General features: G+C 35.1%; 1 protein-coding gene across 7 annotated transcripts in view; it reads right to left on the reverse strand.

Moving 5' to 3' along the window:
* adam10a (ADAM metallopeptidase domain 10a) overlaps positions 1 to 27,669 on the reverse strand; it is a 78,713-nt gene that overhangs the window by 21,318 nt on the left and 29,726 nt on the right. For 3 of the 7 annotated variants that reach the window (XM_087259697.1, NM_001159314.3, NM_001430987.2), the window contains exons 3-4: positions 8,836 to 8,954; positions 1,532 to 1,690 (exon numbers count right to left, since the gene is read on the reverse strand). In XM_087259697.1, coding sequence (XP_087115823.1) covers positions 1,532 to 1,690; positions 8,836 to 8,954 — 278 coding nt within the window. Of the gene's footprint in view, positions 1 to 1,497; positions 1,691 to 8,835; positions 9,059 to 27,669 lie in introns of all 7 variants that reach the window. The other 4 variants (XM_087259701.1, XM_087259700.1, XM_087259699.1 and 1 more) reach the window with 2 other exon arrangements.

Consider the following 27,669-nt stretch of genomic DNA (forward strand, 5'->3'; position numbering starts at 1 on the left):
TTTTAATGCGACTTTATAATTGGCAGATATAAACCAGTCTGGTTTTGCAGGCCAATACATTTTAAAAGGTTAGGTATCAAATTTTCTACTATTAAATGCATTTAATTTCTAAAGACATGTTATGAGCTTTAAGTGTACATAATGACAAGCAGCTAATCGTTGACAGAACTGGGTTATTTTTTAATCACTTTTTGTACTTAAGGATATTATAACAATGATAACATTTAATAGCATTACAGCCTTATCAGCCTGTTGAGCTGGCAAAGTGGACCACTGCAGTTTGTTTGACTGAGAGAGTGAGTCACTGACAGAATGCAAGATAAGGAGTGAGAGACAAAAACTAAAAAGACTCAAGTTTGTTGCCTTTGGATGTTGTATGCTTAAAAAAAAGAAAGTTGCTAAAATTTGTTGTGTGCCAATGTTTTGTATTACTGTATATGCCAATTTTCTCAATTGTATGCATATGACACCTTCCTAAACATTTACAATGACCATCATAATGTGCTTTGATTTCAATAATAACAGCAAAAAAAGATTAAATTAAATCAAAACATGCTGACTGAAACATGCATAATCCATAATCCAGTCTTTTTATGTCTCTCAAACACTATGGCGAGTCTTGGAACATGAATGATTGGAGGCAGATCCACTGAGGCGCATTCAAACAAGTATGACTTAGACAAGGGGTGCCCAAACCTTATTTTTTTGTGAAGGGCCAAAGACCAAACTTAATGGAGGCTAGTGGGCCGAAGGTAAATATAATTGCCATTGGTAATTTCCTAATTTATTTTAAAAGATTTGAAAATAGGTAGAAAATATTGCTTTATATTAACATATAAATATCAATACATCTTCGTTTATATCACATTTTATAAATAACTTCTTGCAGTAAAAACAAAAAACATCTCATTTATAACTGGATGGAGTTACACTAGTTTTTGCCTTGATTTGCTCACCAATGTCTTCTGCATAGACCTCTATCTATTGAGTGACACTATTTACGTTTTTTAAAAATCTGGTTGATTTACAACATTTAATTGAAACATTTAATTTCAGTTAGCTTTGATTTGAGAGCTCAGCAATAAAACAAACACAAACAAAAAAGGTTAAATCAAATTAAAAACGATGATCTCTTTTAAAGGCATTTGCACCAACCTCTCTTTACTTAGTATCTTCTCAGATGGGATGGTGGGCCAACTCAAAGTTTCCAATTGGCCAACTTTGGCCCGCAGGCCCTATTTGGGTATCTCTAATATAGACACAGATCTTTAATCGTCTTAAAACTTGATTGTTAAAAGTCGATTATTTTCCCTTTCATCATTAAATGCTGACTGAAGCATCCGGATGGTTTCAAAATGAACAATCCCAAACCTTTCTGGTAGTGTATAAAACAATTTCATTTGCTATATAAATCTACATACTCTCAAGCTTTTACAAAATCAAAAATTTGGCACTCTATATGGATAAAAACATTACACTAAAAGGGATTAAGAATACGATGTAGGTCACTCAAATGCTATTATTAGCTCACCAATGTCATCCTCGTGATAGATGACTGAGTGGTAGGGCACATTCTGGTCTTTGAGGTATCTCTCTGAGGGCTCCACGTAGTATGTGCCATGATGGCTCTTTATAAAGCCCTCAAACTTCCCATCCACGACAGAGCCATGCGTCAGACTGTCCTTCTCACCTGCAAGACAAAAACAAATCAAAGATTAAAATCTAGCAAAACAACAACAACTGTAAAGTCATTCAGTGCACTGTCTGAAGCAGATATATCTATCAATTATGGAAGCCAGAGAGCATGTTGGGAAATATGACAGAGGGAGAATATATGAAGGATGCTTCCATATAATGATCCAGTGACTCATCTCTTCTAAGATCAACACTCTCAATGCACACCATGCTAATATGATGTTGACCTTCAGAAAAGTGATGAGCTCAGCAACACGGCTATTGTCTACAGCAAAGCAGAACTGTTTTTCTTTTACAGAATTTCTGTGTTCAATCAATAATAAAAAAACAAAAAAATAAAAAATAAATAAAAACAAACAACAGCAGTCAGGCCTGGGAAGAAAATTAATTTATAGTATGCATAGAAACGAAAAAATTTAAATCCTTCAACATTAAATTGTTTAGAATCTATTGCTCTTTTTTTATTATAATGAAACAGATAAATTATTTTACCACTGGGAAGAGTAACGTAATTTTGATGCCATGTCAGCAACTAAGGCTACATTCGTGGCAAAAACATTTTAATAATAAATATACAATTAAAAATAAAAACAACTGAATAGATCAATAAAATAAGATTTTTATTGTTAAAAATTCTAAATGTTTTCCTGGTGTCACTGTTAAAATGTCCTTAAGAGAGTTCATTTCATAAAAACCTTCTGGGATAATTAAAAGCAGGAAAGTCCAGTAAAATGTGGTTTACCACTGGGGAAGAGTGAAAGGAAATAAAATTGTAGTGCAGCACAAAAACAAACGGGGTGTGGAGTTTCGTAGTGCAACAGCATATCCTGGAACATTTTTGTTCAATTTCTGCCAAGTTCGACATGTCCGCACATGAACTCTAAACAACACAGAATGGAACTGACTAAACAGATCAACAAAAGCTGTTGTCCATAATTATCCAGATATCTAGACAGTCAAAACCTCAACAGGAACTATTACTGTTTGAATTGAGTCCAATTTAATCAAGACAAATGAAAGAGAAGCTTTTAATGATTCTGGAGCATTGGGACATTACAAGCACCAAGTATACCTTTAAGAAAACAGTTATAAAACAGTTAAATGGATTTATCACAAGCTGCGTGCCATCATTGTTAAAAGATTATGAGAACATTGTGGTGTGTGTTTTGGCTGTTTCTCAGGGTGCTTTTACAGCTAGACTTTTGTTTCAAACCTGTCTCATTTGCCAGTTTATACAGTTCTTTGGCTTATGTGAAACTGCAATCGTGCTCATATCTGCACCAAAACAATCAGCCTGAGATTGCCTGAATGAGGTAATCTTGGCTTGAATGTAACAAACTTGGAGCAGATTAATTGTAGTGGGAAAGCAAAACAAGCAAACAAATCAGGCTATATCACAGTGTATTATTGTTATGTAATAGACATATAATTATGAGTAGGGCGGAATGTCACTCCTACTGGTAAATGTGAGTTTCATATCGAATACGAAAGTGAAAGCATGCTGAACTACTATGGAGTGCTGTTTATTTGTTAGGAAAATTGACCGAAAATATGATCTGATATTTTTTTCCATTATTTACTCATAATATTTTGTATTAGGCCTATTGTTGACACTCCGAAGGAAAGATCAACATTGATCTGCTTGATCACACTGCAGTCACAGTCCATTTGTTATTTCTCTATATTTTTAAGACTATAATTCATAATTCAGCCAACGTTTTTAATCGATCAATTGATTCAAAAGATTTTACAAAACCTGACAACTGAAATGAGGCTAATGTATGAAAAATTAAATGCACGATAAAATCTTAGCTCTATGATTTCTGTTTGGTGAGAATGACTGTGGGTGACAAAATTAAAGTGCACATTTTCACTTATAATGTCTTATTGCTTATCATGAATAAAAACAATGATGTGACAACTGAGCGGAATCCATGGGACTCAAAAATAAATCCTGAAATTTTAACCAATGTGAGTAGAGTTTACTCGCATGTGACTTGTTTGAACTATTTTGGTCCATTTAAAAACTTTGCCATGTGAAAGCAAACTGCACCAAGAACAAAAAATAGACATTGTAACAATTTTAGTCCCTGTTTCAGAACAAAACAATCTACAAGTGTGAAAGCACCCTCAGGCACAGAGGAACAACTTGCAATCCTTTTCAGAAAGGAACAAGCTCTGAAAGTAGTCAAACTCTCTATCATCCTCAACTAAAAAAAAAAGAAGATAATAAAAGAAACAGCATCACTCCATCATCCTGTGTAATATCAAACCACTCTCCTCATCCCTCCCTGACCAGATAAAACAATAGGAAAGCAGATGATGACACTCCAGAACCTAAAACAAGCAACAGCCAAGATGGATATTGGCATAACATACTTCTTAAATGTTTAATCTCCTATAAAGTCAGTCTTAATAAACAGACTTCATTTCTGAAGCGGCTAATGAGAAAGACAAGCCTAATGTCTTAATGTACCTTAATCTTCAGAATAATAAAGAAAGCTTAAAAGTGGGAAATGCTAGTGAGAGAATGACTGTTAATGTCAATGTCACTGCCATTCCACAGAGCATTTGCACTATCAAGGCCGACTTTAAACTCCTCTGTGAATATTAGAGGTTATAGGATTAAGCACATGAGTGATGTTTATCCTATAGAGAGAACAGACTTCTATAAGACTGCGCGAATGGATAACAAAGGGAGAGAGAGAAGGGAGAAGGTTGAGAAAAGGGAGTGAAATATGAACTTTGAGCTTGAGGGCTTTTAAAAAAAGTAAGTTAGAATGGTAGAGAAAATGGAAATGAGATGTACAGGCAGTTTTAGACAAAGTTAAAGTTTGACCATTTCAAAAGTTTAGCTTTTATAAAAAAAATAAAAATAAAAATAAAAATAAAAAAATAAAAAAGAGTAACATTCTTTAATTAATTAATTCATTTTTTTTCGGCTTAGTCCCTTTATTAATCTGGGGTCGCCACAACAAAATGAACCAACAACTTATCTAGCATATGTTTTATGCAGTGCATGTTCTTCCAGCTGCAACCCATCACTGGGAAACATCCATATACACTCTCATTCATTACGGATAATTTAGCCTTTCCAATTCACCTATACCACGTTTTTGGACTTGTGAGGGAAACCAGAGCACCCGGAGGAAACGCACGCAAACACGGAAAGAACATACAAACTCCACACAGTAACGTCAACTGACCCAGCCGAGGCTCGAACCAGCAAACTTCTTGCTGTGAGGTGAATGTGCTACCCACTGCGCCAGACTGCAGCCTTTTTTGTAACAGTAAAAATAATATATATATATATATATATATATATATATATATATATATATATATATATATATATACATACAATTTTTGTGTCTGTGTCCTTGTGGAATAAAGGTTGCAGAATAAAGAGTGCATGTATAAATAAATAAACAAATAATACAAACTAATGTTTTTCAATCTGTAGCTAACAGTCTGAGTTTTTTTTAAATCTTCAAGATATATGACTTATTTGTACAAATCAATTTCTACATACCTCCTCTTAAAAACACAGTACGGTTGTTAATATCTTCAAGATTGCTTCCTGCCTTTTGGTATTTTCCGTGAACAATACATTTTAAATTAGACTCATTTTCACTGGTGCTGACAAAAAGGCCTTAACCTAAATGCTAATGCAAAAAATCAAGTTTTGTTCTTAAAATGGCAATGAAAAGTCTGAAAGTCTGAAAATCTGGCCTTTTCCCAAGATGTGGGAAAATCTTTGGGTTCGCTCAGTGCACTGAACCTAAAGACTTTTATTTATTCCAAAACAATGCTTTGTGTTAGACTAAATACATCCATTGTGTGTACAGTACAACATGGTATCAGCTGAGAACTCATGAAGAGCATTCAAATTGTATAAAGGAGTCAAAGAAATTGAAAGAATTTCAATGTTGTGCACACAGTTATGCAGCATTTCTGATAGTTATACTATACTGTAATATATGCTGCCACGGCAATATCACCCTGCAGCCCAAGACTGGTTACTCACTGAAGCTGAGCAGGGCTGAGTCTAGTCACTACCTAGATGGGAGACTACATGGGAAAACCAGGTTGCTGTTTTAGAGGCCAGCAGTGGGCACTCAACCTGTGGTCTGTATGAGTTCTTATGCCCCAGTAAAAGTGAAGGGGACACTACACTGTCGGTGAGCTCCAGCCTCCGTCGCCTGAACTGCAGCTCTGCACAAGACGTTTGGCCATAGGAGAAATGGTCATGCCCAACTGAGCCTGGTTTCTCGCAAGGTTTTTTAATACTTCACATTTGCCAATTGGTAAAGTTTTTTCCTCGCCACTGTTCCCACTGGCTTGCTTGGTTCGGGACTTGTGGAGCTGCGTATCGATATATTTGCTTTTCAGTGTTTGAACTCTAAACAGTGAATATTAAAGCACACTGAACTGAACTAACACTAAAACTGGACTGACACAGTTTCAATTCACTATTAACTTCTATGTGAAGCTGCTTCGACACAATCGACATTGTAAAAGCAATATACAAATAAAATAAAGCCCTTCGGGAATCGAGTTAAAGACCCATGATATAATTTAATAAAGCTAATTTTTATGAAACTCCTTTATGCACTATACTAAAATGTTTTAAACTCTTTTCAAATGCTCACACGGTCACAGACCCTAAATACACATGCAGATGATAAACTTTCACTCTATTACGATTCAATTCTGCAGCAACAGATCAATCCTTTACCATATATTCACTTGCCCAGGGTTAAAAATCTCCACTCAGCCATATTAAGAGATCACACGAACATCATAATCTCCTGACAATTTCACTTTTCATGAAACATCCTGTGGTTAGCAGGAAATTGCACAGATCTATTCACAGCAAAACTGAAAGGATGTGTCTGTACTCAGGTCAGGGAAGATGCTCAGAGTAAATGAGATGAGGATCCCTGATCGGATGAGGGGGAAAAAAGTTGTTTTCATACTCCAGCAGCATTCTGTTCATCACAAAGTAAATTGGTAATTGCTCATACTTCACTAATGTGTGTGTGTGGCAAGCTGTAGCCATGATTAATCAGACTCAATGTCTCGTCAGCTTCAAAGTCCAGTAAATAATGAGAACAAGGTGATGATGCAGAAGTTCTGAAGGAATCCACTTAAATGAGGTTATAGTGTCAACTTAGAAGCCTCAGAAATGATCATATTATAACAAAGAATAAATGAGCAAGACACATTCACTTACGCCAAACATGAGGTCTGAAAACTGACTGCAAAGAAAATGCTCAAAATTCAGTGTGCAGTGACTGCGTTAAAATAAACGGACAGTAGATTATTTAAAACATGCACTAGCACAGTTTAGTTTTTTAAAAAAACTATTTTAAATATAGTGGGTGACGCGGTGGCACAGTGGGTAGAACTTTTGCCTCACATGAAAAAGGTTGCTGGTTCGAGCCTCAGCTGGGTCAGTTGGCATTTCTGTGTGGAGTTTGCATGGTCTCCCTGTGTTCGCTCCCTGTGTTCTCTTCGTGTGGGTTTTCTCTGGGCGCTCTGGTTTCCCCCACTAGTCTAAAAAGGCATGCGCTATAGGAGAATTGGGTAAGCTAAAATTGGATAAGTTGGCGGTTCATTCAGCTGCGACCTCAAATTAATAAAGGGACTATGCAGAAAATAAAATAAATGAATGAATGATTTCAAATACAGAATTGTATTAGAGGAATTAAGCAGAATTATAGTTTGTAGTAGCCTACGTATTTGAGAAATGAATAGGAAAAGTTCAGCTCTACAACAGGAAACACCTTCTTTTTGTTGACATTGTTCATGTTTTATAAAGTTAAAGTCATTAACTTAAAAGTCAATTTACTCAAATTAATTATCAAGGAGATACTATTTTGATCTAAGCAACTAAAGAAAATCATAATCTTATAACATATTTTAAAAACAACGTTTGCTTGAACTATTTTTACAGAATCTTGAAAAATATTTCTATAAAAAACATTAAACTGTTGTTTTCATTAACAGAAAATAATCTGTTTTCTTTAATATTTAAACCATTCGCAAATGTTATTTAGCCAAAATAAATAAATCTACATATTTAAAATGTGTGACACTGTGAAGCTATCACAGGAATTAACTATACTTTAAAATATAATAAAAGAAATATATAGATGTATACTTAGACTCTGTAATATGCAAGTAGACCAATAATATAGGAGCAATTCCAGCGTTATGGATGTGACATTTGCAGTAAAAACCCAAAATATAAATTCACAGAGAAAGTATATGCTAACATTATATTGAAAAATCTGTATATATATTGGATGTGACAGATGTGAAATTGCCACTTGTGTGATTTTGGTAAATCAAATGTAATAGTTTTAACATTGACAGAGATATTTGAGTATTTTTAAAAGTACTGTAAAATACTTGCTTACACAAAAAACCTAGAAAAGGTTTTATTTTTCTTGTTTTCATGGCAAGGTTGACATTTTCATGGAATTGGTCATATATATTACGTAATTAATCATACTCTATAATCACACAAGGAAATATTGTCTTTATTTTTTATGCATGAGTAAAATGAGGAGAATCTTTATATACTTGTAAGCATTTTCAGTCAATGTGTATATTCTCACAATAATTCAAAAAACTGAAAAGTGGTTTCATTTAAACAATATCCCACAATATCCCAAAATAATTTTTTCTCCAAAACTCAAGCATTTGTAGCGATCTCAAAAATTCAATGTCAGAAATCATAATAGATTTTCTGTTTTAAACAACATAAAACTGTTTTGTTACTTTATGACAGCAAAATATTTCTAATACACTACAGAGGCACCTTTGTAACTGCATTAGCCACGACAAAACAGTATCAGATGTCCCCAATAAACACAGAGAATAATTTATATGGCTATTTTTCTGAATACATTTGAAGAATTTCTCTGGATCATATAATTATATCATAAACCCATTAAAAAGGCATTGTTTTTAAAAGACTACCTCACTACTGTATATCTGCCATTTCTTAATTGCCCTCTTCCACACATGAAAAATTCCATTTATCTCATTTATAACAGTGTACAAATACAAAAGTGTGTGTGTGTGTGTGTGTGTGTGTGTGTGTGTGTGCTGCAAATGTCCCAAGCCTACCGTATATTTCTCCAGTGTAAATGTGAGAGGTGTCATAGGGGACCTCTACACCTGAAACTTCCACCTTCAGATTATGAGTGAACAGAGAGGTGTCCCGCTTCATCCGAAGGTTAAAATGCCTGATGGAAGAGAAAGAAAACAAGATTAATGGACTGTGAAGTTGCCTGTGAATGTATGCAATGTGTCCCAGCAGAGGTAAACACAAGACACAATATTTAAGATGCTGTGCAACACACCAAAATACTAATAGTCTAAGCCAAGAGTTATGATGCAGAGCATTACTGGAACTATGAGATAAGGGAGAAAATAATGGAAATCTGCCAACCAGCATTTCTCACTGCCAAAAAGATTTTTTCCCTTATTTTCTGGCATTTATTATCAAATTAAATCTTCCCTTCAGATTATTATATTTCCAAACAGCCTGTAAGGTCATTAGGATTCTCCAGAAAATACCAGGTGCTGGTGAATGACTGGTTCAGGATGATTCATTTTACATTATAAGCTTGACACACTAATAAAAACTGACACACTGACACACGGTGTCCTAATGAAAAAAGAAATAAATCACTGGGTAAAGGTGAGGTCTAGGCATGTAACAATTAACTGTGAGCCTATTGAAAATTGTGTGATAAATCAAATTGATTGGAATGTTAAACTAATTGCAATATGCTATTTGAACAGCAGGGACTATTGTGTTTACTGCAAAATAGCGTTGTCGCGATACCATTAATTAGGTCAGCTAAAGTATTACGATACCAAGTAGTATTTGAATGCTGCAATTCCTAACTCAAATTATAAAGAGAATTGTCAGAAATGCTATATTTTATGTTAATAATAAGCCTACTTGAAATGTAATTCACAATTCTCTTAAGGCAAAACAGCATTTTTTGCACCTCATTTCACATAAAATTTATTCATACTTTGTTTATTTTGTAGATAACTAACTAACAAAAAATACGTTAAAATAAAGATACAAATTATACTGAATGAAATTTGTTACAAAAGAGCATTTACCGACTAAATTAAACTATATGAAGCGCAACTTTTTTTTCCATGTTTCCTGTTGCTATTTTGGGTTTTTCATCTATTTTTTCCCCCAGTCTTCTCAGTTAACAATCCAAAGTAATTCAAAATTTCACTTTGTGAGTCTTTCTTTTAAAGAGATTGTTGCAATTGTTGTAGCTACCAAATCATATTAACTGGAACAGTAATAAACCGATTCAGATGTGCGTTTAAACTGAAGCATTAGAAAACATGCAATAGGCTACCATAAAAGGTGCAAATTCTACACAGTTTTGCAGTCTTGAAAGTTGACAAGTGTGGATGTGGACGTTGATATTGCGAAAACTCCAACCTTGTTCAAATCAGTGCATATTTTGGAGATTATCCCAAAACCCCAGCAAAGAAATTTAACACAGTGGAGCAAGATTTACTATTTGTTGTGATAATTGCAGAAAAGTATGATCACACAAAAGTCACCTTCAAACCAACCTGCTTTCTGTTGGTCCCACAGAATTCCCATGTTTCACGATCACATTGAGACTACAAATTCCTATCCCTATGACTGGATTTTGCTGTGAAGTTTAAAAAGCAAATGGGACTTAACCTTACCATCAGGCAAAGAGAGCATATTTTCTGTGCAGATTTTTCTTTGGAATGGATTACAGTCCACATAAACCAGCAACTACGTAACTATCAAATCCACATTTTTGCAATACAAAGCCAAGCATAGCCTCCTTTTTTCTTAATAACAGAATTCTGAAAAAATACACACTTGGAACAAGTCAAAGAAGAGTAAATATGGTCTCAATAAGTCAAACACTTTCAAACAGAACTGTTAAACAAAAGCAAACTAAAGACATCCAAATAAATGTCTGCCTTTATGATTTATTGGTCAACTTATTTTTAATAAACAAGCAGAAAGGGGATGGGAAATGCATACGATATTACAAGTCTACTGAGTTTTGTGCGGTGTAATTTGTGTGCAAATAACATTAGTCATTTGTTTTGTTGACAGCAGAGAGCGAGCAAGAGAGAGAAAAAAAAAGTATTGCTCTGCTGAAACAGCCTTGACCACCCTGTTCACCATTACTGAGATCATGGATTCCCTCAGGATAAATGGGATCAGGTGTCACCCATGCTTCAGTTGTGTGGCTGAGTCTGTGTGTATGTGTGTTGTCTCTAATTCATTAGGGACTAAAGGAGCCAGACAATAGCTGTGTGTCAACATGTGCCTCACCAAAGGAGAATACAATAATGTTAGTAGTGATAAGACATTACTGTAATGTGCAAAACAACAGAAGTATATCGACCCAATAACACACAAAGCTGAAATTTATAAAAATTATTCCGAAGAGAAACAGGAAGCATTAAAGGGAAAGGGGCGGGGTCACATGCCTATAGCCATGCAAGATAACAGGCATGTGCTGCACCCTGCATGGGTTCCACCTTTGTGCAGGTTTGAGTCTGTCATAAAGACAGGGAGAACAACAATGTAAACAGAAAAGAAAAGAGTAAGAGACATGAAGAGGAGATGAATGAGAAAACTAAAGAACAGAAGGAGTTAACTAACTTTGAGAGATGGTGGGGGCGACAGTAGGAGGAAATAAAAGAGGAAACTAAAGGACAGAGAGTCCCGGAGGGGAAATGGACAGGTGGAGCAGGTCAGGCCATTTTCACGACTCTCTAATTAAAACTCCTCTTTACACGCACACGCACATGGACGTGTTTGCTTAACATCTGAATGAGGACAGAAGAAATCTACTAATTGTGTAGAGGTATGCACATCTAATTATAGACTTCTACTATTTATATATGGCCAGTGGATAAAAATTTACAGAATTTTTACAAAGCAAAGAGTATTTATGAGATTATGCTTCACAGGTACTAATTTAACAACCAATAGACAACATAAAGTTTGCAAAGACTGTGTTTGAAAATAGCTAATTAAAACCCCAAACACATTTTCAATCATAAAGAAAAGCTTAGTCAAAAAAAGCTCTGTAATTTTTTGTAATAACTGACTAGGCATGATAAGATTCTGACGGTATGATAACTTGGATAAAAATATCACAATTTCACAGTATTATAATTACTGCTCTAAAATATATTCCTTTTAAATGTCTGAGTAAAAAACTAAAACTTTTTTCCCCTTTAAACACAGTATATTTTATTTTGAGAAACATTTCAAATAAATTATTGACCTCTGCTGTCTCATTTGGTTCAAAAATGCAGAATTCTGTACAATTTAAAACAGCATCTTTGTATATCTTTCCTGCTGTAGCAGAGCTCGATATTGCAACCATTTTGGGCCATATTTTATCTATGCGACCTCAAAATATATTTGGGAGCACTTGTGCGAGTGCATAAAATTGTTGTGTGCGACCAGTTTTTACTGCAAAATGTTCACCACATGTACGGATTCGGGAGACATTCACGCAGAATGCATCCGTGCACTTGAAACGCAGTGCTCAGGAATGGTTTAAAACTGTTGTCAAATCAACTTGCTGCAGCAAACAAAGCCAAGTTTGTAATGTTTGCCTCGCCTTCGCGCTCATCTTATTGGCCCACTGCTCTAGAAATGAACGTGAATGGATTGGTTAATATCAGCTGTCAATCACTCAGTAAATGCCTTCTGGCTTGGGATGACAGAGAGAGCTACTACCACAAAAAATTGTAAAGCGCTGAAGATGAGAATGAAAATATCACTGACAGATTTTGTTTTAGAGACCATCTAAAGTTACAAATAATGACACATCTTAGTAGTGATCATGTGCTGAATGTTAATCCACCTTCTACACTTTTCGAAGAGAGGATAAAAGACTTCCATTGGCTTCAAGTCCGCTAGGAAAAGTCTGTGGGATGGAATTTTCAGGTAACTGTTTGCCACATCTAGCATGAGAGGTTCTGTTTAATCCTTCATTTAATCGACAGATGCTGTCCGCCGTGCAAGTGTCAGCGATGTGTAAAATTTAACATAATATCGCTACTCATGAAAAGACCGGTATTGCTATAAATATGACTAGAATAGATTCAAACTTGTTTAAAATAATTCTTCCATGGCAAATAAAAGAAAAAAATTAAATGATCAAACATCTCATTCTTTAAAAAAAAGTGCAAAAATGTACTATGTGGAGTATTATGGAAGTTTTTAAAATATTAGTATCGATTGGTACTGAATTCCAGTATGTTGACAACACTTAAGTAAATATTGAGACATTCTTAGAGGTAAATCCTTTATAACAGGTTATTTGTGTTACATCCAAACAGATACTACACACAACCATGGACCCTTTTACATGCCTGTTATGACGCATTTAACGGTCATCATAGTGTTAAATCCTTGAAAGTTTTAAATATTTAGATTTTAAAAAGTATGAACATTTATAATTATCTTTATATGTATTATATAATCTTTGCGTCAAATTACAAAAAAAGAAGAATAAAAAAAAGAAAAAAAAACAACAACAAATAACCACTTCTGTGAGGCATTTCTAATGCAGTGTCTATGGGGCTGAGAGTAAATTTGACCTTATTCTCTCCTCTGGTTGCCGTCATCAGTCTTACACAGTTACTTTCCTTTTCTGAAAGTCTTGATAACACCATCATGAAGTTTTTCTTTTATTAGTTCAGTAAATAGGATTGTAAAAAAAGTATTTTTGTATTCTCCCATTCACTGCGCTGTGAGTTTATCCAGCTATGACGACTTCCGCTACTGAGAAACCTGGAAATGTGAAAAGGGTCTATTAGGAGTACAACGGAACATACATATTCATATCACTCAAAGAGTGTTACCAACACGTGCATTAACACAAAACACACATGAATACCTCAGAACGAGCGCTGACAGGTAAAGCATCTACCTATCATGTGGCAGCGACACACCGTAACATTGTTTTGAGGAATGATGAGCATTTTTACATGTTCTTTCTTGTGAAGTCTGTTGAAATGTGCCATTCTTTTAGACAGCCAGAAGTAACATACGAAGTCGATCTTGCGTCAAAGTTTTTACAGCTCATCATCAGCGTCTAAATCAGATAACTTTTTACATGAACTTAAGGGAGATTTTGCCCACTTAAAGTATGATTCAATAAATGAGTCAGACATTTAAAAAAAAAAAGATTTCACAAATTAAAGAATTACAGTAGTATTCATTTATGTGGCTATTAACAAAAACACACAAGGTTAATTTCACATTGCACTCAAACCTTGACTATTTAGTCTTTCTGAATCAACACCTGTGAATTTAAAATAATAAAAACTGGTCTTCAGAAATATCAGTCAGTTTGTGATGATGTAAAAACACCCACCAGCTCATTAAACCCCACCCAAAAACTTCACCACCACCACCACGCACTTGCACCATTTACGTTTCCCTCAGTCAAATGAGTCATGGGTAAAACAACATAGCTAAACATGTTGATGGCATCCAATTCATCCAATAGATGCACTTTGAAAATAATTATAATTTAAAAAGTGATGATTTCTAAATCTCCACCTCATGTGTTTGCGCAAGTTGTGAGACAAAGCTGTTAAAATGAATATAACTGTTTGATAAAAGTTATATGCTAACTGTCCAATGGGCAATTTAAAATGGTTTCCTGTTTTGGTTTTATTTCAAAATTATAGAGGATGATAAATTATCAACTACAGGGCACAGAGAATAAGAAAATAAAAATGTATTATTAATAATAATAATAATAATAATAATAATAATACCTTCTATACATTTATATAGCGCTTTTCTGCACACTCAAAGAGATTTACACATTGGGGGGGGGGGGGTATCTCCTTATCCACAGCCAGTGTGCAGCATCCACCTAAATGATGCAACGGCAGCCATATTGTGCCAGACCACACACACCACACATCAGCTGATTGGTGGAGAGGAGACAGAGTTATTAAGCCAATTATGATATAGGGATGGTTAGGAGGCCATGATGGACAGAGGCCAGTGGGCAAATTTGGCCAGGATGCCGAGGTTAAACCCCTACTCTTTTTCGAATGACATTCTGGGATTTTAACTACCACAGTGAGTCAGGATCTCAGTTTAACTTCTCATCCAAAAGGCAGTATAGAGTCCCCATCAATATACTGGGGCGTAAGGACCCACACAGACTACAGGTTCAGCGCCCTTTGCTGGTCTCGCTAACACCACTTCCGGCAGCAAACTAACTTTCCCATGTGGTCTCCCATCCAGGTATCAGATCAGACGGAGCCCTGCTTAGCTTCAGTAGGTGACCATGTGAGAGTTGCAGAGAGCTAGCTGCTGGCAAAAGTACAGGTTTTACGATCATAGCAAAAGGATCTGTAAACTTCCAATTGTCTTTTACAATATGTAGGCTCATCAATGGTTTTCACAAGTGAAACTGAACACTGTACTAAAATATAATATAAACGGTTGCATTACTCATAAGATTGCGTTTATTGTGCATTTGCATGTTATTGTTTTAAGTTAATTTGTTTTAAGCACATTTAAAATTAGGTCAAATTTTAAAGTTAAGTCAAAATTAGGCTCCAGCAAAACATTAATTTGCTTTACTGACTAATGTGTTAATCTTAATCTAATCATTAATTCAGTCAATTATTAGAATTGTTAATAACAAATTTATAACTTGATAACATAGTCTGTATTGAATATAAAGCCAAAAAAATAAAATAAATAAATAAATATATAATAACAATACAGCTCTTTATGTATATATGTGTATATATATATACATATATATATACATATATATATATATATATATATATATATATACACACACACACACACACACACACACACACACACACACACACACACACATATATATATATGTATATATATATATATATATATATATATATATATATATATATATATATATATATATATATATATATATATATATATATATATATATATATATATATATATATACACACACACACACACACATACACATACACACATACATATACACACACACACACACACACACACACACATATATATATATATATATATATATATATATATATATACATATATACATACACACACACACACACACATACATGTATATATACAAACACACACACACATATATATATATACACACACACACACACACACACACACACACACACACACACATATATATACACATATATATATACACATATATACACACACACACACACACACACACACACACACACACACACACACACACACATATATATATATATATATATATATATATATATATATATACAAACATACATACATAAGCATGGAGTGCCTTTATATGAATGCATTTTCATTTTCTGCATATGAATTAAATGTATCCCTATTAGAAACATTAAAGATACATCAGCATAAATTGAGTCACAAAAGAAAATTTTACTCTAAAATACATATTTAACGACGGCCAATCTAGATGATCTGCTAGAGACCAATGTTGTTTCTCAAACAAATCAGCAGCATTTGCCCTCATTCTTACTGTAGAGGGCCAGATTTATCCCCATGAGATGGCAGGAAGGGGAAAGTGGTATATTTCCCAGCCTTTAAACACTAGAATGACAAAACACGAACTGGGCAAACCCAACCACACAAAATCACAAACACATATGCAGCCCAAGCAGAATGCCCACTCTAATTATATTACAAACGAGTGATAAAGATGCAATTGTTACAGGCGCAATCCATTTTATTCTGCAGCACACTCCGAATATGCAAGCAGACTGCTGCTAGAGAATTTAATGGGTCCCACCATCACCAACAGATCATTAGACTCTGATAGCACTCGCCCTCAGAGCCAGAAGAGACGGTCACGGCCCCCTCATCAGCTGAGCACCAGTAAAGCCTTCATTAGCTCTACAGTCAATCATAGCGTTTCTCTTCCAGTTGACAAGCGCCCAAAATCCTTTGTGTGAACATCCTAAAAGCCAAAGAGAGCCATATGGGTTCCCACTGCGAGCTTTTGTCCCCTGACGGCATCACTTTCACTGCAAAAAGAAGTTCCAGTAATATCCCGCCTGATCCCAGTCAGACCCAATTTACTCAAACCAGCACGTGCAATGCAATTACCCAGCACTCAACACTTTCGATTATGTTTACAATAATGCATCTGAAATTAGTGACATCCACCAGCTCAGCCTCTTAATCTAAGTGGATTTCTTGAGCAAAGTAATGGCACTCACTTAGAAAAGATGATGGTGATGACGCCAGATAGCATAGACGCTAACTACATGAGCCTATGAGGACAGAGTGATACAGCAACTGGAGATTTACTGAGCACATGATGCGGCTCTTGTTTACTACAGAGCCATAAAGGAACGCTTTACTAGAGTGCTCCATAACAGACGGGATATGGAGGCGGTAAACAGTCTGGAATATTGAGTGTGAGTCAGTCTGCGTGTCAGAGAGAATGACAGGAACTGAAAATGAAACAACCTTTAAAGAGAGAGCGATGTAAAGCGAGAGGGAGGAATAAAATAATAAAAATGACTGTGAGAGGTGGAAGATGAATTGGGTCAGGACAGAGGAGGTAAGCGCTGATGAGAAGAACATCCCTTTATTACACAACTGGCTAACTCACTAACCCGATCCAGACTCTATGACACTTCTCATCTTTACAAAAACAGAACAAGAACAGGAAATAGCAGGACTTTTTGCAAACTCTAAATCACACCACACAAAATATTTAAATGTATTAATTTTTATTTAACAATAAGTTTACAAAATCCAAAAATTTTTTATTCTAACAAAAATATACACTAATAACAACATTAATGAGCACAACAATCAAGAACACTAAAACAGCCGCCAGCTAGTTCTCTGCAATGCTCACATGGTCGCCCATTAAAGCCAAGCAGGGCTGCACCCGGTCAGTACCTGGATGGGAGACCACATGGGAAAGCTGGGTTGCTGCCAAAAGTGTCAGTGGGGGGGTGCTTAAACTGTGGTCTGTGTGGGTCCTAACGCCCCAGTATATCGATGGGGACTCTATACTGCTTAGTGAGCACCATCTTTCGGATGAGACGTTAAACCTCTATGTAGTTGTTAAAAATACCAGGATGTCCTTGGAAAAAGTGGGAGTTTAACCCCAGCATCCTGGCCAAATTTGCCCACCAGTCAGCTAGTGTGTGGTATGGCGCAATATGGCTAACGTCGCATCATCCAAGTGGATGCTGCACGCTGGTGGTGGATGAGGAGATTCCCCTTAATGTGTAAAAGAGCTTTGAGTGTCCAGAAAAACGCTATACAAATGCAAGGAATTATTAAATATTATTTTTTTTTAATAAAATGAATACCTCAATATTACTAACAGCAATAATTATTGATATTAATACAGAAAACAAAAACAAATGATCAATTAAATATGTAAACAATTAATTAAAATGAAAAATAAACAACAACATGATTATTTCTAAAAGTAATCATTTTTACAAATGTAAAAATGTGTACTGTAAACATGTTAAAATTAGGGCTGGACGATACTGGTAAAATCTGATATTGCATTTTTTTCTGTGATTAATATCGCAATATGAATACAGTTTCACAAGGTAATTTGAATAGCACTGTTTGATGGTTTTCTATAGAGTCTAACAGTATTCCGGCACACAAATTAAATAACCGCAATGCAAAACATGTTTTTATAACTTTGTTTGTCTCGTGTCTAGTCTTAATATAAAAAAAAATCTAAGAATAGCTTAAAGACACCTCTCCTATGAAGAATGAAGACACATGCATTGCTCAGATGTGATTTTTACACAGACTTCAACAGTGTAAAAATCTTGATGGTTCAGTGGGTCTTGTCTAACAAATCTGATCTTTATTTTGTATTTTATATTGGATTTGGGTCAGGTGATTGGCTGAGCCATTCTACAGCTTAATTTTCTTTCTCTTAAATCTTTTGAGTTTTTTTGACTGTGTAGTATGTCTATGTAGTATGTCTATAGATGTCTATGTAGATGTTCGTGCTCAAAAACTTCGGGGTAGTGTGGACAAATAAAATAATTGTAGCAAAACTTATGTGTTTTACAACCAAAACTTAGGGCCTTAGACTCAACATTGCATATCTTTGCGATTAGGCATGGGACGATAACCGTTTTCAAGGTATACCACGATTTGGAAAAATCATGGTTATATATATATATCTCCAAAGATGCCGTTTTAAATTCTAAAAAAAATCTGTGTTTTTGAAACAAATGAAGAAAGCAGAAGTCAATGATTGATTTGAATTATATAGACGTGTTTACTGTTACAAAATATCATAAATCTTTCAAAAAAATAGAATATATTGTTTCTAAGGGGAATTTTTTTTTATAGTTTTGTACCCAGACATTTAAAAAGAATATATTTTAGAGCAGTAATCACAATATCGTGATACCGTGAAACTGATATTGTAATCCAAGGTCATATCTTTAGAATTTATACCGGCCCATGCCTATTTGCGATGTGACTATTGCAGATACGCACATTGCAATAAATATATTTAAATAAAAGCAAACAAAAAAGTTTAATGTCATTTCATAAATATCAATTCCATCACAAAAAAATCTATTCATTTAATATATAGTAAAGTACTTTTATTAACTAATATCGTTACACAAAAAGAAAAAGAACGAGAAGGCAAAATGAAAAAATTAAATAAATAAATGATCACACTGTTAGAGAGCTAAAGAGACCTTGAGAGAATCTGGACTGTGTCTCTTGCTGAGGCAGGCTGTGAATCACAGCAGAAATCAGAGCTCTGACTTCGCGGAGCTGGACTTTGTCTCATCTGCTTGTCTCTTCTCTCCTCCTGTCCTTCTCTCCTCTTTAAAGCTACCTATTTTTACCACACTATAAGGACTCATTACTAAGACACAGATTGGCCCATCTGGCTGCTGGAGGGCTATACACTTGGACACCTGCTCTAAGAGTACACAAAAACCATGAAAATGGGGAATGAATTGTCAGACGGTAGAGACGGCATTGATCCTGCAGTGCAGAGCAGGCCTGAATCAACTTTCATTGCCAGTCTGTCTGTGTTCAATGTTGCATGCCACACAGAATCAATACAACAGAATTAACTGCAGACTGCACCACTGCGGGCAAGAGCACAGCACTGGTGAGAAATCTGATGCCTACAATTGAAATGCCATTATTTAATTACATCCACTTCAACTCAACTCAATTAAAAGGTTTGTTATGAAGTGCTTCTCAAAAAAATTATTCATTCTAAATTAACTAAGCAAACATTAGTGTCTTAACAAAATAGTAGTCTTATCAACCCTTAATAACTAAATAAAAATTTAAATCTATTTAAATCTAAATACATACAGTTAAAATCTGAATTATTAGCCGCCCTTTGAATTTTTTATTTTTTTTAAATTTCCCAAATATGTTTAACAGGGCAAGGAGATTTTTACAGTATTTCTGATAATATTTTTTCTTCTGAAAAAAGTCTTATTTGTTTGATTTAAGCTAGAATAAAAGCAGCTTTTCATTATTTAAAAACCATTTTAACAACTTAAAGCTATATATTTTTTGATATTGTATAACAATGGTTTGTTCTGTAGGCTAACTTGCCTAATTACCATATCCTGCCTAGTTTTAAATGTCACTTTAAGCTGTATAGAAGTGTCTTGAAATATAGTATGTACTGTCATCAAGGCAAAGTGAAAATAAATCAGTTATTAGAAGTGTTGAAAAAAAATCTCATCTCAGTTAAACAGAGATTGGGGAAAAATAAACAGGGGGGCTAATAATTCTGACTTTAACTGTAGTCTGACATTTTGCCATGGTTAAATAACTGTGAAGTGCATGTCTGTTGTCTAGATAGAAGTCAATTATCCTGATAATCCATGATAAATCAAACAAGTTCAATAAATATGTGATTCAAAGCAGAGCTAAATGGCACAGTTTAGTTACATATTTGTAATTATCTACGCCTATGTTTATATAAAATGTATGATATTAGGTTAATAAAATTAAAATAAATAGATTTTATTATTTACAGTGGGGGAAATAAGTATTGAACACTTCATAATTTCCCTGAAAATAATAATTCTAAAAATTATTTTGGTAAAACCCGTTTCAATATAAACAAACAAACATAAAAAATTCTGAAAATGTGTTGTGTAATAACTATGGAATCACTGAAATGTATTTAATATTTTACATAAAAGGGCTTTTTTGGTGACGGCAGCATTTACCCACATTGTAAAACATGCAGGAATTCATTTCTGTGTTATTTAAAATTTCATTGTCTGTTGCTTATCGGGGCCAGGTCACAAGAGCAGCAGTCTCCGCAGGGAACCCCAGACTTTCCTCTCCCCACACTTCCTCCAGCTCCTTTAGGGGGTTTCAAGGCGTAACCAGGAAAGTACAGAAACATAGTCCCTCTAGCCCATCCTGGGTTGTCCTAGGGGTCTCTTCCCTAGGTAGCCATTCAGGAGGGATGACAAACAGATGTTTAATATGTTTTGGTAAACTATAAGTTTGCTGTTAAGTTTCCTGAGTTCTGTTTGCATTTTGCTCTCGCTCTCTCTTCCTTTCGTTTTTGCTCTCCCCTTTTGCTTTTTTTTTCCCCTATGTTTTTTTTCATATCAGGTCACTGCTGATTGGATCCCGAGCCTGTTAATCGTCATCTCTATGTGGACCAATCTAGTGCTTTTCTGTGAACTTAAAATTCTACTTGTTGTTCAGTGTTCAGTTTGGATGCATCGAAGATTTCAGTTTAATTTTCACAGTTTCATTTTAGTTAGCAAGCTCAGAGGGATCTAGGTTCTAGATAGGCACCACTATAGATCCTTTTCTCCCAATGTAACTTGTACTTTTTTTTCCAAATCTTTTGCTATAGCTCATACATGTATTTCATTTGATGGCTTCATGAATTTAACTAATCTGTTTTTTCCTTGTTCATTTGTAACCATGTACTTTACCCGGCAAGAATATCACATTTTTAATGTTAATGTTTTCCCCCAGACACCTAAATAAATCATAGTACTTGCATTCTTAACTCGAAGCAACACCTCCTCTCACTGGAAGCACATATATAATTGCCACTGTGTACTGCTATGATGTACCACACTACAATATTGTTCTTTCATTATTAGATGCTGGCTATAGCCAGAGCGATTAGTAGATTTCTTGTAGAATGTCTTAGAGGAGCACCTCAATCCAAATCCAATTTAGAGAAACAGGACAAAACATCAGGAACAAGTGTGAAGCACAGGAGCAAGGGTTAGACTACCGAGAGAGGCAACAATAAGAGTGAGTGAGTGAGTAAGTGAGTGAGTGCAGTTGAACAACAACATCAGAGCACAGCAGCAGAGGATCAGGTGCTGGCACTGTTATCCATCTGATGAATGGACAGCAATGCCTTCCAAGAGTTTCTCGGTACAAACCTGATAAAGAAACCATCTGGTGATGAGTCAACATCTCCAGTAAATCACATGAAATACAATAAATAAAAAAAAAGATACAACTGTATGAGCAGAATGAGCAAAAGAGAGAATGAAAGGCAGATGAAACCAATAGTGGTGTCTGCTAAAGAAATCTTTAGCTCTGTTATACTGTAACTCATCTTTATTTTCTCTAAACAACGGGACTTGTGACTAAAACTGGTAAACTTACCACTGAAGAATTGTCAAAAGTTTAAGTAAAAAATGCATATTTTATATCTTTAAAAAACAATGCAACACAAACACAAAGCTGCCCTAGTGCAATACAATTTATTCAGTCTTTATAATTACTGGTTAAAACATGTTGTACTGTTTTACATAAAGCTCTGAAAAAGCTCAATGAAAAGTGCAAATCGAGATTTACTTTGAGCTCTGTAGCAATTTTAAAATGTTTAAACCTCTTGAACAACATCTTTTTTTCCAGGAAGCTCCCTCCAGAAAAACATCACAGCCAAATAAACCTATCTGCTACAAGAGCTGTCAATTTTAATGAACTGGAACCTGCTACAAAGGGGAAATACACAATGATCAGAAACACATCCTGATCCCAATTCAATTTAAAAGAAATGAGTTCAGCCCCTGACTACCACAAATAAAAGAGCTCTCCTGCAGTCAGATCCTTATTTAACCCTGCTCTGATCTCTCCACACTTCCTTTGTTATTTCAGCCACCTCTGTGCTTCAGGTCCCTTTACTGTGATCAATACAGAGCATGGACAACAGCCGAAACCCCTCAATAAAAGAGAATGTTTTTTTTGTTTTTTTAAAGTACATTCACAAAGAGGAAAAACATCAAAAAGCTGAAGATCACAGTCAGGGAAATGCTCATTGAAGTTTCATTTACTATTTTTAAGCTTATGGCTGCTCAGCGATTGTCTGTTTTGCTTCTAATACCAAACACCACACCTATAAAAAAAACTGTGCATCAAAGTAGGTATGTGACGCTGAATTAATACAACTAATGTTACAGAGTAAAAAGAAATCTGAGACTTCTCTCAAAGACAGAATGGACCATATTGTGATCACATGCCTTTCACACTTTATTCAGGAATTTCAGGAGCAATGCAAGGAGAGACTGTGCTCATTCATACTCAACTTTTCGTAATCTCTCTATTCTCTGAGCTCATATGAGGGTAGGAGAGGAGAGATATGCATCACATGAAGTGCATGTGACCCTTACTCGCTTGTTTCAAGTTAAAGAAATGGCATGTTAATCACACATGCACACTGACTCCCTCTCATGACTACAAAAATGTGACAACACAAGTCTATTGGTCTTAGCAGAGTTATAAAATCATCATATCATTACCACTTCTGCAATTATTTTTTAAATGGGAAAATAAATTGAGAAAATGCTAAATAAATACTTTGAAAATGCTAAATAGAAGTTTTAACAGTCAGTTTGAATAGCTAATGCAATCAAAATCTACTGCTGCTCATTTGTGTTTGGCAAACTAGACTTTTATTCTCACTGGGTAACAGCACGAGTGGATAAGACCTGGAAAAAAAACAATCATCACAATCTAAATTAATCCATTGTAAAGTTCAGAAGCTCTCTGGCACAGCCAAGGAGTGGTGATAATAAAACTGTGCCTTTTTAACAATTGACTTTTCTAAATGTTTGTCAAGTAACATTTAGTTCCACTCCAAAAATTTGACTTAATCTGGTTTTAGCATCAAGCAATTATAATAATACTGCAAAACTAGATTTGGCACGGCACCTAAACACGCACTAAAACTGCTTTCTACATATACAAACACCCCAAAACATTCAATGCTATTCAATAAAAATCTAAAAAATGTGTGTACACACTTCAATTGGAAGTAAGCATACAAGAAGCTTGTGATCCAAGTTGTAAAAGAAGGAATACAAAGGAAATGGCTACTCGCCTGCTATGCTTTGTCTTAAATTTGTGTCTCCTTCCCCAAATTTTAATTTGTTGTGAATCTGACTTTCTCATTGGATGAACGCCATCCTACATAATGTAATTTCCAGTCAAAACGAATAGGCCTCCCACTTCCCTTTACCCATTAGATTTATGTGCTCACGGCTCGATTCTATTTTGGTTAAGAGGCGTAGGGATAGATGGAAGTGCCAGAAACCCCTCCAAATTAAGAGTATTTCTTAATGGGAAATATTTTCATCTCTACCCCTTTCAAGGGAAAAGTGTAGGCATATGTGTAAGAATATAAAACAGAACAGTGACCCAAGTATGCTCATACTGTGTGAGTATTTCAGCCAGATTGCATCTATTATAATACACAATATTGTAAAGCTGTCACTCACATCAAAGCACAGATTTTCTCCAATTTGACTTGCATTTAACATTCAGCAGAGTTTAAAATATTTAGGGTGTACCCAGCACAAGTAAAATGAACTTAGATTACTGTTAATAGTCTTCAATATATATCATTGCGGTTGAAAATCAATACAAGATCTTACCTGTTGGTTGAAAATCAATTGGTGAGCTGATTGACTTGACATAATTCTATCTCTGGCATGTAATTTTAGACAAAACTAAATACAATGTTCCTATAAACAACACCTTCAACAAACTAAAAACATACCGATCAAAATGCTCAAAAATATTTCAAATTTGCAGGGTCCACTGTAAAAGATCCACAACTCCTAAAATTGGATTTTGTTTTATTGCTCCAACTTGCTAAATTACACAATGACTGCTTTATTAGTATTTAACTAGTTCCAACAACAAAACAAATCACCTCATAAAACTGCTCAGCTCTAATAAAAAGCACTTCTGTTTAGGTTGGTTTGATGGTTATTTGGTCAAATTAAATCCACGGATTGATTTGGAAAAATTCAGTCCTCCAAATAACCATTGTTCGTCAAGTTCTGAATAATTCTCTAATCATTTTTGCTTTACAAATCTTACAAAACAATCATATTGACTAATCCTCTGCATAATATGTTTTATGTGATCACACAAATAATGTTTTTGTTTTCCTAATTCTGATGACAAACAGGGAGCATCAATTACTAGAGACGCCCCGATTGATTGGCCGAAGATCAGTATCGGACGATAATCACATTTTATAACATGATCGGTATTCACCAATCTGGCCGATCTTATGAACCGATTGCAGGTAATGTTTTAGGAGTTTATAAGTTGCACTTGCACATATGGATATGTTTAAGTGATTATATCCAGCAACCTTAATTTATTAATTTAGATAAGAAGAAAGCTCCACTTAAGTATCATATTTAGAGGGAAAATCTACTTAATGCATTATGAAGCTTAAAGTATTAGAATCGGTACTGGATCTCGGCCGATCACCATGACAAGGATTCGATACTCTGTATCGGCTGCAAAAATCCTGATCGGAGCATCTATATTAATTAGTTTAATACTTGAGCAAAAAAATCTTTAAGGTGTTTAAATGAGTGGGGTCTTAGATGACAACCCTCTTGGTTGAGGGGGAAATTTTCACTTAAGATTTCATTAACCAATGTAATTCCATGATGATTATAAGCTTATGCTTGTACACAAGACGTTGTTACAGGAAAAAAAGGTCAAATGTCTTTGAGGTTAACTCACAAATCAAAAATTTTATTAGAAATGCAGGGAAATTAAAACTTTTGAAAGTTGTCACTTGTGTAACACCTTGTTAAAAACCAAACTATTTACAATAAAATACAAATGAGTCAGACTAAATAAAAACAACAGTGAAGCCTTTGATCAAACGAAGTGTTATTTTGATCGAGATTGTGTCAAGACAGCACATATTCAAAGTTTCTACACAGGAAATATCCTATATGTGTGCGGAAGCAGGTTTGGCTGAGTTCTTGCAGTGAAGTGATATTGCACCTATCACTCCAGCTAAACAAACAAGTGAGTTTATTCACAGTATTGAGGAGGGCATGTGAAGCCCAGGCTGCTATCTCTGAAAGCCAGGGGCAGGAGGCAAATTACTCTGGTAATTCTCTCTGACCTTCTTAGAGACTAACAAACCTCTTTGTAATTCCAGGTACAAGAACAAAGTTCTGAAAGGAGAGAAAGACAGAGAGGAACAGATATACAAGGTATATCAGATATCACATATACTCAGCAAAAAAGACACTCTCTACAAATACCTGCAGTGATTACAGCAAGTCAATCAGACTTCAGATATTGTATCTACAGCTTACCCTAGAAAACCAATGAATGAATGACACACTGGCAGAAGTGCAACCTCAGCGTTTGGAAAAAACAGAAACATCAGACACACACACAAACACACACACACACACACACACACACACACACACACACACACACACACACACAATTGTTTAATGTGCTGGTTCACCCTGTGCTTGCAGACTGGTATATTTATGCAGTCTGTTGTATGGAATGAGAGGGGATTTCACTGTGATCATGGCTGTGTGTAATCAATAAAGTCCAGCTAATATATACACTGAGCAGCTTTATAATCTCTTAACACCCTCGCTGTCTGCATAGCAAAGTCTGAATCATTTTCTGCTACCACCTACTATTTTGCAAATGTCAGAATTTAATGTAAGAGCTGAATTTACCAGAATTAATAATGTTGTAGTGTATTTTACTTTGTGAAAACATGACAGAAAACTGCATACATTAAGTAATATCCTGATATTAAAGCTATAGCAGATGCTAATCAATATTTATTTTTATATTATGGTTAATAACCGATGAATGAGATATTACAATAAAAAGACTGTCAGTATTTTAGCTAGCTTCAGGATTGGTGCTCTACAAACTTTTAAGTACCACAACCACATAGCAAGAGTGAGATTTAGGGGACATTTACAATTGGCAGGTTTGGTTTTTAATTAAAATGTACAGGCCCATTTTACTTCCACCACCCAACATGGCAGCATGTGGCACATACAGACCTGCATTTGAATTCCACAAAGAGGTGATGGACAATGTGGTGTTGACATTCCCTTACCTTTTCTAAGGACATCAGGGAGGAAGATAATAAGAGTGAGGTAGCGATTGAGGATGAGGAAGAAAATTAAGGTCGTAAGGTTGTAGATGATAATGATGATGACAAGAAAAATAGGCTTTCATATGGTTTGAAGATAAAGAGGAAGCAGTAATAGACCAGGGGGAGTTTGAGGAGGACTGTGGAGATGATTGTGTGAATGATGACTACAGGGGAAGTGGAGGGTGACAACCAGGAATCATCATGGGATGAGTAGCCAAAGGTAAAAAGTGAGCTGTTGGACTTTTGCTTGAATTGAAATGGGATGAGAACAGCAGGCGACCTGCAGGGAAGTCAAACAGAAACCCCTAAAACGATCACTTGAGCCAAAAATATACTTTGCCATTTATACTTAGCCTTTCAAAGTGCAATATTTAAGAAGATCCACTTGTCAGAAGAGCCACACATGCTTGTCTGTGGATTTCTA

The sequence above is a fragment of the Danio rerio genome, chromosome 7, assembly GCF_052040795.2.
Source record: "Danio rerio strain M-AB ecotype USA chromosome 7, GRCz13ab, whole genome shotgun sequence".
NCBI classification, from domain to species: Eukaryota; Metazoa; Chordata; class Actinopteri; order Cypriniformes; family Danionidae; genus Danio; species Danio rerio.